Source organism: Oncorhynchus masou, chromosome 23, assembly GCF_036934945.1.
Source record: "Oncorhynchus masou masou isolate Uvic2021 chromosome 23, UVic_Omas_1.1, whole genome shotgun sequence".
NCBI classification, from domain to species: Eukaryota; Metazoa; Chordata; class Actinopteri; order Salmoniformes; family Salmonidae; genus Oncorhynchus; species Oncorhynchus masou.
The window spans coordinates 63,606,101-63,621,605 of NC_088234.1; the positions used below are offsets into that span (position 1 = coordinate 63,606,101).

The window sequence follows — 15,505 nt, forward strand, 5'->3', positions numbered from 1 at the left end:
ACGACATCTTCAACGCACGTTCTAATGAACTCGCACACCGAATCAGCGTATTCGTCAATGTTATTGTTTGACGCAATACGAAACATATCCCAGTCCACGTGATGGAAGCAGTCTTGGAGCATGGAATCAGATTGGTCGGACCAGCGTTGAACAAATAGCGCTCAAAGAACAGATCTACTGCTTCTTAGACTTGCTTTTGATGAGAATGACAGATCTATAACTCACATTTCTATGTACATTTGGTCGGGTCAGAGCTATCTTAAGGGAAAGAGGAAAAACCATCAGACACTGTGGCGCTCTAGAAATTGAGTTTGGCACCCTTACTTAGATTTGAGAGACTGGTCGGAAAATAAACCTTAGCCCCTTCCCTACATACCTAGACCCTAGTTCTCTACTTTGCTAATGTAAGTCTTGTTATAGCTTCATAAACAATGGTTTAGAATAGATATTCCTCAGTGAATAGTCTTCTTGTTAAAATGGCTAATAGACACCGCCTAGTGGCTTTAGGTGGGTATGACAGCCAAAGTCTGACAAGGACAACAGTGGCTGAAACATTACTGGGATTTCAGGGATTTTCCTGGGGCTCTCCTTTAATTTCACACAGCTTTTCCCTCATCTGTTACTGTTCGTATTTGTCCCACTCTACCTCTGATCTGTGTGTTGTCTGTCTGTGTGTTGTTCAGGAGGTGAGACTGGAGCATCGTCTGCAGAACCTGGCCACAGACCTGGGTCCTGTCTACCAGAGACTGGCCCCGGAGGCCTTCCAAAACCAGGTGGATCTGGAGCAGGCGGGCCAGGACTGCAGGCTGGGTCGGAGGGCGGGCCGACCTTTCTCTGGGGTCACGGCATGTGTGGATTTCTGCGCCCACGCTCACAAAGACACACAGAACATGAACAACGGCAGCACTGTGGTATGCTCCTCACGTGGCTGGATTCACATGCACACACATATTTGCTGTCAAATAAACAGAGACATAGACACAGGTCAAATAAAATCAAAAGTTGATTGGTCCCGTACACAGTTTAGCAGATGTTTAGTGAAATGCTTATGTTACTACCTCCTAAATTCAGTAAAATGTCGAACAAGTACACAGATAATAAAAAAGATTAAGAAATAATTGGAACGGATCTGATTAAAAACCCAAATAACACTGTAACAGTAGTCTACATCTACACCAGCTTCATATAGACAATATATACTAAGAATGATATGTACAGCAGTAGATATATTCGAGTGACCTGCTGTGTGTATAAAGTGTGTGTATAAAATGCGATGTACAATAGTAGAAATATTACAATGAGCTACAGGTATGTCGAGAATACAGTATTTAAATACACAGTGTAAACCGGTAGTATCCAGTGGTTTAATGTCTGTATAACATTTGGCATTAACGTTGGCTGTGAGTGTGTGTGTGTCTGTGTCTGTATGTGTGTGTGATAGTTTGTGCGTGTGTGTGTTGTCTGTGCATCACCAAGTAGACGATTATTGATGGCTGTACAACAGTCTGATGGTACTAGAAGCTGTACAACAGTCTGATGGTAATAGAAGCTGTACAACAGTCTGATGGTAATAGAAGCTGTACAACAGTCTGATGGTCTGGTAATAGAAGCTGTTTGACAGTCTGATGGTACTAGAAGCTGTACAACAGTCTGATGGTAATAGAAGCTGTTCAACAGTCTGATGGTCTGGTAATTGAAGCTGTTCAGCAGTCTGATGGTACTAGAAGCTGTACAACAGTCTGATGATCTGGTACTAGAAGCTGTTCAACAGTCTGATGGTCTGGTAATGGAAGCTGTTTGACAGTCTGATGGTAATAGAAGCTGTACAACAGTCTGATGGTCTGGTAATAGAAGCTGTTCAACAGTCTGATGGTAATAGAAGCTGTACAACAGTCTGATGATCTGGTAATAGAAGCTTTTCAACAGTCTGATGGTAATAGAAGCTGTTCAACAGTTTGATGGTAATAGAAGCTTTTCAACAGTCTGATGGTAATAGAAGCTTTTCAACAGTCTGATGGTAATAGAAGCTGTTCAACAGTCTGATGGTAATAGAAGCTGTTCAACAGTCTGATGGTAATAGAAGCTGTTCAACAGTCTGATGGTAATAGAAGCTTTTCAACAGTCTGATGGTAATAGAAGCTGTCCAACAGTCTGATGGTAATAGAAGCTTTTCAAAAGTCTGATGGTAATAGAAGCTTTTCAACAGTCTGATGGTAATAGAAGCTTTTCAACAGTCTGATGGTAATAGAAGCTGTCTAACGTCTGATGGTAATATAAGCTGTTCAACAGTCTGATGTAATAGAAGCTGTTCAACAGTCTGATGTTAATAGAAGCTGTTCAACAGTCTGATGATCTGGTAATAGAAGCTGTACAACAGTCTGATGGTACTAGAAGCTGTACAACAGTCTGATGGTCTGGTAATAGAAGCTGTTTGACAGTCTGATAGTAATAGAAGCTGTACAACAGTCTGATGGTAATAGAAGCTGTTCAACAGTCTGATGGTAATAGAAGCTGTACAACAGTCTGATGGTCTGGTAATAGAAGCTGTTTGACAGTCTGATAGTAATAGAAGCTGTACAACAGTCTGATGGTAATAGAAGCTGTCCAACAGTCTGATGGTAATAGAAGCTTTTCAACAGTCTGATGGTAATAGAAGCTTTTCAACAGTCTGATGGTAATAGAAGCTGTTCAACAGTCTGATGGTAATAGAAGCTGTTCATCAGTCTGATGGTCTGCTAATAGAAGCTGTAGAACAGTCTGATGGTAATAGAAGCTGTCCAACAGTCTGATGGTAATAGAAGCTTTTCAACAGTCTGATGGTAATAGAAGCTGTTCAACAGTCTGATGGTAATAGAAGCTGTTCATCAGTCTGATGGTCTGCTAATAGAAGCTGTACAACAGTCTGATGGTAATAGAAGCTGTTCAACAGTCTGATGGTAATAGAAGCTGTACAACAGTCTGATGGTAATAGAAGCTGTCCAACAGTCTGATGGTAATAGAAGCTGTACAACAGTCTGATGGTAATAGAAGCTGTCCAACAGTCTGATGGTAATAGAAGCTTTTCAACAGTCTGATGGTAATAGAAGCTGTTCAACAGTCTGATGGTAATAGAAGCTGTTCATCAGTCTGATGGTCTGCTAATAGAAGCTGTTCAACAGTCTGATGGTAATAGAAGCTGTTCAACAGTCTGATGGTAATAGAAGCTGTACAACAGTCTGATGGTAATAGAAGCTGTCCAACAGTCTGATGGTAATAGAAGCTGTACAACAGTCTGATGGTAATAGAAGCTGTCCAACAGTCTGATGGTAATAGAAGCTTTTCAACAGTCTGATGGTAATAGAAGCTGTTCAACAGTCTGATGGTAATAGAAGCTTTTCAACAGTCTGATGGTAGTAGAAACGTCTCAACAGCCTGATGGTGATAGAAGATGTTTAATAGTCTGATGGTAATAGAAGCTGTACAACAGTCTGATGATCTGGTACTAGAAGCTGTTTGACAGTCTGATGGTAGTAGAAACGTCTCAACAGCCTGATGGTGATAGAAGATGTTTAATAGTCTGATGGTAATAGAAGCTGTACAACAGTCTGATGATCTGGTACTAGAAGCTGTTTGACAGTCTGATGGTACTAGAAGCTGTTCAACAGTCTGATGATCTGGTATTAGAAGCTGTTTGACAGTCTGATGGTAATAGAAGCTGTACAACAGTCTGATGATCTGGTAATAGAAGCTGTTCAACAGTCTGATGGTACTAGAAGCTGTACAACAGTCTGATGGTACTAGAAGCTGTTCAACAGTCTGATGATCTGGTATTAGAAGCTGTTTGACAGTCTGATAGTAATAGAAGCTGTACAACAGTCTGATGGTCTGGTAATAGAAGCTTTTCAACAGTCTGATGGTAATAGAAGCTGTTCAACAGTCTGATGGTAGTAGAAACGTCTCAACAGCCTGATGGTGATAGAAGATGTTTAATAGTCTTATGGTAATAGAAGCTGTACAACAGTCTGATGGTCTGGTGATAGAAGCTGTTCAACAGTCTGATGGTAAAAGAAGCTGTTTGACAGTCTGATGGTAATAGAAGCTGTACAACAGTCTGATGGTAATAGAAGCTGTTCAACCATCTGATGATCTGGTAATAGAAGCTGTTTGACAGTCTGATGGTTATAGAATCTGTTCAACAATCTGATGGTCTGGTAATTGAAGCTGTTTAACATTCTGATGGTAATAGAAGCTGTCCAACAGTCTGATGTTTATAGAAACTGTTCAACAATCTGATGGTCTGGTAATTGAAGCTGTTTAACATTCTGATGGTAGTAGAAACTGTTCACCAGTCTGATGGTCTGGTAATAGAAGCTTTTCAACAGTTGATGGTAATAGAAGCTTTTCAACAGTCTGATGGTAGTAGAAACTGCTCAACCATCTAATGGTAATAGAAGCTTTTCAACAGTCTGATGGTAATAGAAGCTGTTCAACAGTCTGATGGTAATAGAAGCTGTTCAACAGTCTGATGGTAATAGAAGCTGTTCAACAGTCTGATGGTCTGGTAATAGAAGCTGTTCAACAGTCTGATGGTAATAGAAGCTGTTCAACAGTCTGATGGTAATAGAAGCTGTTCAACAGTCTGATGGTAATAGAAGCTGTCCAACAGCCTGATGGTAATAGAAGCTGTTCAACAGTCTGATGGTAATAGAAGCTGTTCAACAGTCTGATGGTAATAGAAGCTGTTCAACAGTCTGATGGTAATAGAAGCTGTTCAACAGTCTGATGGTCTGGTAATAGAAGCTGTTCAACAGTCTGATGGTAATAGAAGCTGTTCAACAGTCTGATGGTAATAGAAGCTGTTCAACAGTCTGATGGTCTGGTAATAGAAGCTGTTCAACAGTCTGATGGTAATATAAGCTGTTCAACAGTCTGATGGTAATAGAAGCTTTTCAACAGTCTGATGGTAAAAGAAGCTGTTCAACAGTCTGATGGTAATAGAAGCTGTTTAACAGTCTGATGGTCTGGTAATGATGGGCTGCTGCTGGTGATGCTTTCAGCTGACCTAGCCACACTCCGGAGAGCCATGAGTTTGATTGCTGTGCAGTTTCCGTGCCTGTTATTGATGGAGCCTGACATAATGCTCTCAATGGTGTATCTGTAGGAGTTTGTGAGGGAATTTGATCAGCCGCCTGAGGTTCTGGAGGCACTGCTTCGCCCTCTTCACTGCAATGTTGGTGTGGTGAGACCATTTCAGGTCTTCCGTGATGTGCATGCCGAGGAACTTTAAGCTTTTGACCATATCCACTGCGGCCCCGTGGAGGAAGATGGGGGTGTGTACCCTCTTCTGTCTCCTGTCGTCCATGATCAGCTCTTTAGTTCTGTTGACGTTGAGGAAGAGGTTATTTTCCACACACCACTCCGCCAGGGCTCTAACCTCCTCCCTGTAGGCTTTCTCATTTTTGTTGATATATACATCCTCTCGCTCACTCGCGCACACACAGAGAAACACAAATACTTACACACACTTGCTTCTTGTGCCAGCATTTTAATGGACAACACCGTTGAGAGTTAGTGTTGTGGTCGTGTTTTGTGCATTAATGGACATACTGTAACTGGGCCATTGGAAGCAGAATTCAACATTAGCTTAGACAAATGTCACTATCAAATAATTTTTACAAATCCATAGTGGAAACAAAAATCGATATGAGATGTCATGCACTTTTTGGTCACCTCACACGTTTTCACTTCAACCAAGATACCGTAGGCATTTTATCCCAGAAACTCTCAGATACTTTGCCAGTCTTTTCCATTCATGTCAAATGTATTGTTGTCTGACCCTCCTGCAGGTTTGCACTTTAACCAAGGAGGACAACCGTGCGGTGCGTAACATCCCTGAGGATGAACAGCTCCACGTCCTACCCCTCTATAAGATCTCACAGAGGGATGAGTTTGGCCGTGCCGATGGTCAGTGGGACAAGATCCAGACTGGGGCCCTGCAGGTGCTGTCAGCCTTCCCCAGAGAGGTCGGTTCCTACGCTTTCCTATGTTTCCCCTAGGTGCAGATCTCGGAGCAGCTTCCTCTCCTCTAAACCTAACAGTAACCATTAGTGGGGAAAATATGAAACTGACCCAAGAGATCAGCGTCTACTTCACCCTAAATCGGTTCTTACCCCCTGTAGAGAACCAGGAGGCAGGGGCTTTTACACGGGGTGGCCAATCCTCCTCCTGTGCTTACTGGGTATGCAGGCTTTTGTTCCAGCCTTGCTCTAACACACTTGATTCTACTAATCAACCTCCAGTTGCTCACCCGGATGAGGGTTGGTTAGCCTTGCACTCTACGGGATTGAAATTAGTTGGCGTCAAGACCATGTCAATTGGAGAGTTTGGGGTTTGATCTTGCACAAGTCACATCCCACTGTGCAAAATCAACATTGTTTCCATGTCATTTCAACAACAAAAAATATATGTGATGGTGTTGAATTCTCTTGGAAAACTGATTGGATTTGCAAAAAGTCATCAACATAAAGGAATTTCGTATTTTTTTTCAACCAACTTTTAACCGAAATCCATTGACATGGTGAAATTCAACCAAATGAAAATCCAAACCAAACATTGAAATTATGTCTGTGCCCAGTGGGATGTACTGTATTTGCGTGTTTACTTCAAACCACTTGATAAAAGCTTTTACTAAATGACCATGTTTATATCATCACCAGGTGCGTCTGCTGGCTGAGCCGGTGAAATCAGCCCGTAAGAGGAAGCAGGAGGCCAAGCTGAAGGCCCAGGCTGACAAACAGGCTGCAGCTCAGGACAGGAAGCCTGGACAGAGTCCACTAACCCCGGGCAAGGTCAAGACCGAGATCACCAACAAAGGTAGAGACCTCTGGTTGGTTGGTTGATTGGTTGTTTGATTAGTTGGTTGATTGGTTGAATGAATGAATGATTAATCAGTTGGTTGGTAGATTAATTAATTTATTAATGATTTACTAATTGATTAATTGGTTGATTGATTTTCTGCATTTTTCTTACAATAAAATGCTTGATCCTGGTTTGTATATTTCACCTTCCAGGTTCCAAAAGCACTTCATCAGTGGATCAATCCTCCGCATTCAAAGCAGAGCCTCAGTCCTTCTACAGCTCTTTCACACCAGGAAGTGTGGGTGCCTACGCTCCAGAGTCTAACTCCCCTAGCCCTTACCACCACAGCACTCCCACCTACCCCACTCCTCCAGGAAGATCCACCCCGGGGATGGAGGCTCTTTCCTCCCATCGCCCCGGCATGCCTTCCACCCAGTACGGATACAGAGCGCCACCAGGGGCCCAGTGCAATGGTTCCCCCCTCCATTACAAGACAATGGGAGAGGATGTAAATGGTTACTCCCCAGGACTCATCAGAAAGCAGCTGGCGAACACTGAGAGATGTGGGACACCTGGCGACTACCCCCCCAGGACGTTTAAAATGGAACCCAACGAGGTGCACTGCTCCCCTCTTGTCAGACCCCCCCACAGCCACAGTACTCCTCCTGCATCCTCCTCCTCCTTCTCCGCCCCCCTCCCCCACCCAGAGGGCCTCCACAGCAGACTCAACGGGCTCCCCGGGGTGGCGGAGGAGATCGGGGACGGGATTAAAGGTCATGGAGGTCATGACCTCCCCCACTGTGCCACTCATCTCCCCCTTCAGGCCCCTCCCCCTCTCTTCCCCAACCCGGAAGAGGTCAAACAGGAACAGGAAGAGGTGTGGTCAGACAGCGAGCACAACTTCCTGGACAGTGACATTGGCGGGGTGGCGGTGGCTCCCTCCCACGGTTCCATTCTGATTGAGTGCGCACGCAGAGAGCTCCATGCCACCACCCCCATCCTCCGACCCGACCGCAGCCACCCCACCCGCATCTCCCTGGTCTTCTACCAGCACAAATCCCTCAACGAGCCTGACCATGGCCTGCACATGTGGGAGGCAAAGATGGCCCGGAGGGAGCGGGAGAGGGAGGAGGAGGCTGAGAGGATAGGGATGGGCCTGGACCTGGAAGAGGTTAGCCCGGTCAAGGGGAAGGGGAAGAGGGGGAAGGGGGCCGGGGCTGAGAGTGTGGAGCCTGAGGAGGAGGTAGAAGAGGAGGGCCCGGAGGAGAAGAAAGGGGTGTTGAAGGTTCCTACCCGGCAGGCGGTGACCGTAGCGCGGGATGGGGTGGTCACTGTGTCCCCTTATGCTCTGACACAGGTCACGGGCCCCTACAACCGCTGGACATGATACTGTTATGTACACACACGTACACAGGCACACATTCACTCACAGACACATACAGCGATTACATTTTAACACACACACACACCACCCTGTGCTACTGCCTTACCTCAATCAACTTTACACTTCTAATCTCCTTTTTCTGTGTTATTTCATTGTGTTACTTTTTCCAAACGTATGTCTGTTTATTTTTGTTTCTCTTCGTCTCTGCTTTCAAAGTGATGAGGAAGAATATCGTTTGTGGGTTTTTAACTGTGACTTTTAGTGTTTGGTGATGATTTTTGGGGTCTGGTTTTTTCATGTAAAGAGATGGTGCTCAGAACCAATTTTAAATATGTTTTTAAACTGGTTTTAAATACAACTTGATTAATAAGAACAAACAAGATGTGATTATTTATTCTGACCATTTTTCAAAAACTATTTTTTTATTTTATTTCTTGATGCAAGCCTGTTTACTGCAATTTTGCTGTCATCCAGCATTTTACACTAGTAAACACTCATGTCAAGTCTCTATGGTCTTTGTTTCAGCCAAGAGTGCTCTTTTCACAACATGAGTTTTATCAATGATTGATCATGTAATGGTGCCATCTGTAGCAGCAACTTTCAATAAACACACCACATATTACACAGTATGTAAGACTAGACTACACACATTTACTCTTGTTTTATGTGAAAAAAATGTACCCATGTAGCATGGTGCTTTTCCTTCTCTTCCCGTTCCTCTATTGGTGGTCATGAAGGAACTTTACTACCTTGTTTTGGGCTGGATCGTTTTAGTCTTTTTGTTAAACGTACAGATAGATATATGATGACATATTGAAAAAGCACTTTTTTATTTTTCATAACTTGAAAAAGGTCCCGTTCCAATATGTACAGATAGAGAGATATATCCGACAGCTTGTTTGAAACCTGTTCGTTTTTGTTTTTTTGTTGTAGAATGATTTTATTCAACTATGAATTTGTAACATTATAAATTGCATATCAGTCTCACAAAAAAACTGGCTTACTAAGCAATTATGAAATGCTGCATATAAAGATTGTGTCAGATTATGGTGCTTGTTTTCAACGACACTTAATTTTTATGAATCTGGATAACCATGTACAGTACGTTCACTGAAGACCTGGGTTCAAATACATGTGCATTTGAGTATCTGGTATTTAAAAAAAAAAAAAATTCTATGTATTTGAGTATTTTCAAAATACACAGCCCAAAATAAGTACTTATATTTGAATATTTTAATGGTTGATTGTAAAAACCAAATTGATAGTATTTTCAAATACTTATGTAAAATAATATTTTCAAATACCTGGGTTAAATGCATGGGAATGTATTTGCATCAGTGTATTTGAGTATTTTCAAATACTTTCCAAATTTCTAGATGCAACTACTTGTCTTTTTAAATAATTACTTTGAATGTATGGGAAAGTAATTGAGATATTTGAAATAGTATTTTAACCCAGGTCTGGTTCACTGTCTGAACTTCCAGAGTGTTTTAAATAGGACTTGTCTGTTTTTGATACAGACACAGCTGAAAAGACCACATAAAACCTGTTCAGAAATGGTGACTATATTACTGTATGTTTCTTACAGTAATATGACAGCATTTCTATCCTCTCTTTTTAACTGACTAGGGCATTGATTGGCACTTATGTTTGTCCATATACTGGGTATAAATACATTATACAAGTGGAGAGAAAACCAACCAAATCCTTTGTTGTTTCTCATTGCCTCGTCTTTACTCTTTGGGTGAAGCTGCTCTGACAGAATAAAACACTCCTCGGATCATTTCAGCTGCTGTAACAGTGTTGAAATGTTGTTAAAAACGTTGTTTACATACCATTTACATAACTGTTTCACATGGTGTCTGAATGTGGCATACAGGGTTGGGGTTAACTTGTGTCATTTCAGAAAAAGAACGGTAATATTCAGAGAGAATTTTCCAATTCAACCTTATTCATTCAAATTAATTTGAAAATCCTGGATATAAGGCTTTTGAAATAGAATCAACCTCAATGCTTGTGACATACCGTTTCAGGGTCGAAATGTAGTCACTTTCTGATGGTGCTAACTCGTCAAAATGTGATGCTGCACTGACAAAGCCTGTGTTTATTCTCGGGGTGATGTTATGATGCTTTTTGAATGACTAGCATTTGCTGTTTCCCTTCTGGATGGGCATGCCATACCCTTGTGCTCTACCTTCTCTGTCCTGAATGCATTATGTACTACAGTACTTCAATCTTGTCACTGGTCAACTTGAACAGAGTTACAGAGTAGCATCAATTCTCTGCATCTTTTCATCATAAGTTCTAGGTCTATCAGGTATTGAGTCAGACAGTAGACCTCTGCAGTATACAGTATAAACCTGCTTTAATAGGTGGCAACCATGTAGGGTATTCATCAATGCTCACATTAGTCCATCATAACCATGTAAATATGGGCCCATTCACTAATACTGCAATTGATTAGGCATCTGTTGTATTGATCTGTCTCAGTATATGCTAGCTCTAATGCAGCTCAATGCAGATAAAGCACATTTCACTGGTGCTTTCATTTGAGTAATACACAGATCTGGATATATGTTTTTTTATGTCTGTTTTTCTCTTTGTTTCTCAGGTGTGAGGTTGTTCATTTACCCAGGCTTCAACCCAACTAGGGCACACACAGTCTCCTAACACAACTCTCTTTCTTCCAATAATGTTGTCAACAGATTGACAAAGTCAAACCATATACTTAGATTTTTCCTCTGAGATAAATGTTGACACATAGATTGAATGCATTTTATACAAAGTAGCTGCAGTACATATATAGTCTATTACATTATATTGAATGTAGGCCGTTGCAAGTTAATAATGTGGTAGAAAACAGTCACTTTAAAATGTTTCCAGCTTTACATAAGACAGTTTGTAAGATAATAAACTTTTGTAATTGTTTCACTTGAAGATTTCTTGGTTCTACCATTATGTGTGACTTGAAAACTGTGGTAACCTACATGTACATCAATAAGGAAAAACTAGCACCAGCATTTTAAAACTCAAAGGTTTTTATTGGAATAAAACTGTATAAAATACACATTTCATGTGGAACTGACAGTTTTACTGTACTATTCATGGTTTGTAGATAACAGTCTTGTTATTTTGCAACTGATTGACAAAATGACTGTACATAATAACTAAGGTGTATATCAGTTTGACAGTTTTGAGAAAATACTAAATTCAGCATTCCTGTCAATGGCTACCCCCTGGTGAAATAAAGATGTATTTATATTTTGGACTTGTTGTGTGTCTTTTTGCTTTATTGACAATAAGTTATACAAACTATACTGTGTGTGTGTGTGTGTGTGTGTGTGTGTGTGTGTGTGTGTGTGTGTGTGTGTGTGTGTGTGTGTGTGTGTGTGTGTGTGTGTGTGTGCAGTCTCAGGTGAACATAACAGATGACAATACCCCTATTTAGAAATGTGTGTGAAGACCCTTAAGAATGTACTTTTGGGAATAAATGGTAACCAGTAGAACAAAAAAGATAGCTTACCTTATTCCCAGGTCAAAGGTCCATTCCTTTGTCACAGTGTAGTGGAGACTTACATATTTGTAGTATTATAGTTGGAATAAATAGTGATAATATACCTGCGTGCGAAAAGTCTACTGTCAGGGATAGTGGGCTTTCTGCCATTCACATGCTCTTGAACTAAAAAGGCTTCCGTATTTTTTTGAGTGATTCGTGACGCACCAGCTCCGAACTGACAGGATCATTTCTACAGGCAAGATGGCGACTTCGGAGCCGGTAAGCGAGATCGAGGTATGTGGACATTTCACGAATAAAAACTGAATGTAGGACCCATCCTGTTTTTATTTGGTTAAGTTTCATCTTATAGTGTTTAAATCTACCAGGTTTTAACGGAATATTTTGCTCCAGGATCTGTGAAAGTGTTGGTGTCTGGTTCCAACATGCTCAGCAATGCTAGCGATGGATTTAGGGGGTGGCATTGGAGACTGTTGGCAGGGAGGGACTGGACATAGCTAGGTAGTTAATACTTGGTTCATTGAGTCAATACAATATATTACACTGTTACTGTGTCCCTTCAAAACTATTGATCGTATTTGTGATTGCTTTTTATTTACACGATAAAACAATGTGACATCTAGACACGTGTGTCTGTGCTGTGTTAGCTAGATTTTACGTTACCTTGCTAACTATAGCTAGCTAGCCTGATGGCTGAAGTTAACTAACTTGCTGCCATGGGCTTGCTCATTTGAATCTGCACATATGTTGCACAAATTAACCTGTTTTGGGGCCAAATTGAATGAATTACTAGTTGTAACTAGTTAGCTAGCTAAACTGTTCCCAATTAGCTATACGACAATCGGACGTTATTGAATTAGCTAACTAGCAACTGTAGAAGTTAACGTTAAAAGTGATTTAGTTGGCTAGTTAACGTACTAGTGAGTGAGTCATCCAGTATACTGAAGTAGTTAGCTATCTTGGAATCGGCCCCATCCAGCAGGCGCATGACTTGCGGCGAATCAGAGATGAAGCATATGGACGGTCTAGCTAACTACTTAGGAGTTAGCTACAGAGTAGTAGGTAGAGTTTCAATCACATGTGGCTCTCTAGTAGCCATTACTAATAGCTACTAACTACACAAACGTTTGGCTTAGTCTCAGGTGAACAGAACGTAGCTAGCTAGCTAACCATATTGACAAAACAGAGCCGGCTAGCCATTGTCACCTCACATTACCTTGTTCTAGATCTTTCAATAGTGGAAGTCTAGATCTTCAGCATCTACAGAGATGTTGGTAGATATTCAGTAGACATGTAGAGGCATTGTATGTATCATTCAGTAGTAGAAATGGCATAAATCCTAGTTTTGTCTTTATTCAAAACGTTAAAATGTAGTCTGACATGGGTAGAATACATGTAGTATTGTTTTAGTGTCTGTAGTAGTTTTATTAAATGTAACCTTTGTTGAACTAGGCAAGTCAGTTAAGACTTGTTCGGGAGCCGAATGACATATTTTTACCTTGTCAGCTCGTGGATTCCATCTAGCAGCTTTTCAGTTACTGGCCCAAAGCTTTAACCACTAGGCTACCTGCTGCCCCGGTTAGTTTCCATAATTATCCTTGATATTGATATGATTGCTATTGGCAGGATGGGTCTAAAGATGTCAGATTTCCTGCAAACAGCTAATATTGTACTGATGAATGTTTTTGCTGTGTCATCTCATCCAGAATGCACCTGAAACAGAAGAGCCCCAACCTGAAGTAATCCCCACTGCACCACCTGTGGTCACTGATTCCGAGCAGTACATCAAACACCCCCTGCAAAACAAGTATGGGTACAGTGTGTGTGTCTGCTTTTGTGCATTACAATTAGTAAATGAGACAACTTTTTGTGTGGTAGTCAGCACATGCAACAATCAGTAACACAGGTAGCCTGAAACATAGGCTATTACTTTGCAGAATACCAGTTTTATATAGCATAACAGATAGGATTAGAAAAGATGTATCCTCTGTGAATCTACTCTGCCTGCCATATTATTCACCATAGGTCAATACAGAGAGGGGCTCCTTACTCTGCCACTGTAGCCCATGACTCACTACAGTGGAACCTCCACCAAAAAGACTTGTATGTGACTTACATGTCTGTCCTGTAGATGTTTGGGCTGGAAGCAGTGCTTGTTTGGTACAATATTTCCACTTGGCTGACAACTGGCTGCTGATTACACCACATCTGCTGCTCAGCGTTGACACCAGGAGTATATTCATTAGGGGAAACCGGGGGGGGGGGATGACAATCAGAACTGGACTTGTCCAATAAGAAACAAAGTCGTTTTTAAAAAGTTGCAAAACCTTTTAAAACGTGTTGTTATTGTGTGCCTAAATTAACATAACCCAGATGGGGATACTAGGGTCACGTTCACTAGGCCAAAACGCTTTGGTGCTTCCTAAAATATTTCCATTCACATGCTCACAGCTAGCTTTATCCCTAAACCAAGAAGAAGGACAAAGCTGATCAAACTTGCTCTCTACAGATTTGACATTGTGATGTCATCACTTTTCTGTTGTAGCACATCCAATCGAGTGGCTGTCTTTTGAATAGGGAGCCAGGCCATAGACTACTATAGGCAGTACATCGGACCGGGTAGAACTGCTGACATAAAACACTGCCTCAGTAGACCCACTCTAGACCATTCTGTCTGTCCTGTCCCTGCCTCAGGTGGATGCTGTCCCTCCCTAACCACAGATTCTGGGCCATTCTGATGCTTTAAAACTCTATAGTTCTGGTCTTTTTTCCTGTTTGAAAAACTTCATCCCAGACCAGTGGATTTCAGATTCTATTCGCAGGGATTTTTCTGTCATTGACATCCTTGGGCAGGCCGCCTAAGCGTTATTTAGGGCCGTGTGTGCGTGTGTGTGCACGCACGCACATGAGTGTGCGCGTGAGTGTACACGTGTGTGTGTGTGTGCGCGCGTGTGAGACCGTGTGCGTGTGAGACCGTGTGCGTGCGCGAGACCGTGTGTGAGCGTGTGCTTCTAGTTCCGACAATGCAGTAATAACCAACAAGTAATCTAACTAACAATTCCAAAAATACTACCTTATAGACACGTGTAAGGGGACAAGTGTAAGGGGATAAAGAATATGTACATAAAGATATATGAATGAGTGATGGTACAGAGTGGCATAGGCAAGATACAGTAGATGGTATCGAGTACAGTATATACATATGAGATGAGTATGTAAACAAAGTGGCATAGTTAAAGTGGCTAGTGATACATGTATTACATAAGGATGCAGTCGATGATATAGAGTACAGTATATACGTATACATATGAGATGAATAATGTAGGGTATGTAAACATTATATTAGGTAGCATTGTTTAAAGTGATGTATTACATAAGGATGCAGTAGATGATAGAGTACAGTATATACGTATACATATGAGATGAATAATGTAGGGTATGTAAACATTATATTAGGTAGCATTGTTTAAAGTGGATAGTGATATATTTTACATCCTTTCCCATCAATTCCCATTATTGAAGTGGCTGGAGTTGAGTCAGTGTGTGTGTGTGTGTGTGTGTGTGTGTATATACACATGAATGAGTGTGTGTGTGTGTGTATATACACATGAATGAGTGTGTGTGTGTGTATATACACATGAATGAGTGTGTGTGTGTGTATATACACATGAATGAGTGTGTGTGTGTGTATATACACATGAATGAGTGTGTGTGTGTGTATATACACATGAATGAGTGTGTGTGTGTGTATATACACATGAATGAGTGTG

General features: G+C 41.4%; 2 protein-coding genes across 5 annotated transcripts in view; both read left to right on the plus strand.

The window, feature by feature from the left end:
- Window positions 1-11,489, plus strand: part of LOC135511180 (methylcytosine dioxygenase tet3-B-like) — a 74,610-nt gene extending 63,121 nt beyond the window's left edge. For all 4 annotated transcript variants that reach the window (XM_064932792.1, XM_064932791.1, XM_064932793.1 and 1 more), the window contains 4 exons: window positions 684-911; window positions 5,826-6,002; window positions 6,696-6,852; window positions 7,050-11,489. In XM_064932792.1, the coding sequence (XP_064788864.1) occupies window positions 684-911; window positions 5,826-6,002; window positions 6,696-6,852; window positions 7,050-8,224 (1,737 nt within the window). In that variant the 3' untranslated portion in view covers window positions 8,225-11,489. The remainder of the gene's footprint in view (window positions 1-683; window positions 912-5,825; window positions 6,003-6,695; window positions 6,853-7,049) is intronic.
- A 441-nt stretch (window positions 11,490-11,930) lies between these two features.
- LOC135511182 (eukaryotic translation initiation factor 4E-like) overlaps window positions 11,931-15,505 on the plus strand; it is a 33,797-nt gene continuing 30,222 nt past the window's right edge. Inside the window, exons 1-2 of the mRNA XM_064932799.1 lie at window positions 11,931-12,011; window positions 13,442-13,542. Coding sequence (XP_064788871.1) covers window positions 11,979-12,011; window positions 13,442-13,542 — 134 coding nt within the window. The 5' untranslated portion in view covers window positions 11,931-11,978. The remainder of the gene's footprint in view (window positions 12,012-13,441; window positions 13,543-15,505) is intronic.